Source organism: Mixophyes fleayi, chromosome 1 (genome assembly GCF_038048845.1).
Source record: "Mixophyes fleayi isolate aMixFle1 chromosome 1, aMixFle1.hap1, whole genome shotgun sequence".
In the NCBI taxonomy this organism is placed as follows: Eukaryota; Metazoa; Chordata; class Amphibia; order Anura; family Limnodynastidae; genus Mixophyes; species Mixophyes fleayi.
The window spans coordinates 84568014-84570538 of record NC_134402.1 but is presented as its reverse complement, the minus strand read 5'-3'; the positions used below and the strand labels follow the sequence as shown (position 1 = coordinate 84570538).

The 2525-nt window shown below is 47.2% G+C and overlaps 1 protein-coding gene across 1 annotated transcript; it reads right to left on the bottom strand.

Moving 5' to 3' along the window:
* On the bottom strand, positions 1-2298 carry HMGB2 (high mobility group box 2). The gene is made up of 5 exons (XM_075197680.1): positions 2160-2298; positions 1388-1544; positions 1125-1276; positions 775-949; positions 1-532 (listed from the first exon to the last, which is right to left on the bottom strand). Exons 2-5 carry the CDS (start codon positions 1535-1537, stop codon positions 368-370), a joined length of 642 nt encoding a protein of 213 aa, XP_075053781.1. The 5' UTR covers positions 1538-1544; positions 2160-2298; the 3' UTR covers positions 1-367.
* Between the last annotated feature and the right edge of the window lie 227 nt (positions 2299-2525).

The following is a 2525-nucleotide window of genomic DNA, read 5'->3' as shown; positions in this document are numbered from 1 at the left end:
TTTTGAATTATATATAATTTTATTACAAAAGTTGCTAAAAAAAACAGAAAAAAAAAAAAGTTTGAAAAAAGTACAATGCACCAGGTCTACAGAACTAAAGTATATTGGGTATTGTTACCAGCGTTGGGCTACCCTTAGAATCCATTAAATATGCAGAAAAATCCCACATCAGAAGCTTTAACTCTAAACAGCCCTCCAGATACTTATATTAAAATATAGGTTATCCCTAAAGAATCACATTACCTATACACAAGTCTGTACAGTTTTTTTCATAACCAAGCTAACAAAATGAGCTGCACGTGAGTTCACATTCTTAGCAAATAACAAAAACAAGGGGCTTCAACAATTTATACAGCAGGAAAATCATTCACTCGTCATCTTCATCATCATCCTCCTCTTCTTCATCTTCGTCCTCCTCATCATCATCGTCATCATCATCTACAGGTTCAACCTTCTTTTTAGAGCCTGCTGACCTGCCAGGGGCTTTCTTCCCAGCATCACTGTTTCCTTTTGCCCGATATGCAGCAACATCCTACAATGAAACCACAACTCCATTAAACACTGCTTTATAAACACACCACCACTATAGACTGCGAGACTTAAAAGCAAATCAGAAATCAGACAAAGGCCAAGATCGGTCATCAGGCCTTGCATTACATTACATGCCAGGATATATGGAGGCATTAATTCACACCACCACCACTGGGACAAGGAGGGATCACCAGACAACTAGATCAAGTTTCGTATTACAGTGTCGGTCTGCCATGAGCCTACCTTCTCATATTTCTCCTTTAGTTTTCCTGCCTTCTGCTCAAATGGCTGTTTGTCTTTTGGTGTCTGTTCAGACCACAACTCTCCCAGTTTCTTAGCGGTATCCCCAATTGTCAGACCGGGACTTTCAGTCTTTATCTGGGGTCGGTGCTCCGAACAGAAAAGGAAAAAGGCAGATCTTTGAGAAAAGGAAAAGAAATGTGTTATCACATATATAAACTGTACAATACATAGATATATAAACTGTACAATACATAGATATATAAACTGTACAACATAGATATAAACGGTCAGATTCCCCAGAACACAAAAGCTACAAACCACCAACAAAGATGACTTTAGTAAACACTTACGGTGGTCGTTTTGGTGCATTGGGGTCCTTCTTCTTCTTCCCCCCCTTCTTTTCACCCTTGGGGGGAATGTAGTTCTTCATTTCCCTTTCATAACGAACTTTATCTCCCTTGGCCAGGTCTTCAAACTTAGACTTTTCCTTTGCAGACATTGTCTATAAACAACAAACAGCGATCAGATATGAAGGAGGAGCCTGCGACAGTCGCTCCCCATCCTCCGCGCACACGCAACTACACGCGTCTAGTCGCAGCGATCTCACACTCACCTTCCACCTCTCTGAGCACTTCTTGGAGAACTCTGCGAAGTTGACGCTGGAGTCCGGGTGTTTCTTCTTGTGCTCCTCCCTGCAGGTCTGCACGAAGTAGGCATAGGAGGACATCTTGCCCCGCGGCTTGTTAGGATCTCCTTTACCCATGTTGAACCTGGAGAGGAGACTCGGTTAGTACCAGCGGAGAAATAAAACCCGGGAAAAAACAAGGCGGGCCCGGGGAGGAGCCAGCACTAGGAAGTAGCTGTATGGGGGCAGGGCCGGCCTGGTACCAGTGCGCACATACACCGCTGGCTTCCCGCCCAAATCACACTCGCGGCCTTACGTTACCCGCACAGGAGGCTGCGGCACGGAAAGGGTTACACGGTGACCGCGCGCGATACCGAGCATGTGACCTGCCCTCCGCACGCGCCCCTGTCCCGTGACCTCCCCACATATAAATAAGGCAGGAGACGCTCCAGCAGCACTGACCCGCTGCCGAGCGCCTCCATTTCCTCCGTGCTGCGCGGCTAACTGCCCTAACCAGCGAGCGCCATCACCCCGCAGCGTGACTACGCAAAGCCTCGGGCCCAGTGACAGCCAACTACAGAACATCCCCTCAGCATAACATACAACCCAGAGGAGACGACCAAAGCGAAACCCCCAGAGATAGCGAGAAAAGTTACTTAAATAAACCCGAGGTACCGACTACCAGTAGTTATTAATAACCAAACACATTCAGCCGTTGTAAGCTAGAAGCCCGAGTGAGAGAAATGCGCGCCAAACTGACCTGAGCTGTGAGATAGTAGAGTGACCGATCCGGGTGTGTTCCTGCACTGAAATGGTTTAACTGGGACGCAATACAGCCTCTTGTTTTCCACACTTGTGCTTCTCACAGTAGCTTGATGAGCACTCAGAGAGCATCCGCCCCCGCACTCTTATTGGTCGCTTAGTGCATTTCGGAAACACAAATGATACGCCCCCCGAAAGCCATTAGCCCACAATGTTTACTGCGTCATCGAGAGGGCGGGACCATAAATACTAGCATGTTTCTGTGATAGACCCGCCCACGTCTCTTAGCAGTAGGGGGAGTAGAAACGGCCAAGGACTCCTCTAGTTAGAACCGGTTAAAGAGAGCCGGGCGGACTCCCTCTAT

Bases quoted from the DNA above. Each gene is read 5' to 3' on its own strand.
- HMGB2 (XM_075197680.1), bottom strand. From the start codon at position 1,537: ATGGGTAAAGGAGATCCTAACAAGCCGCGGGGCAAGATGTCCTCCTAT. The intron at 950-1,124 runs GTAAGTGTTTAC...CTTTTCTCAAAG, and splicing joins AATGCACCAAAACGACCACC to ATCTGCCTTTTTCCTTTTCT. The intron at 533-774 runs GTAGGCTCATGG...GTTTCATTGTAG, and splicing joins TAAAGGAGAAATATGAGAAG to GATGTTGCTGCATATCGGGC.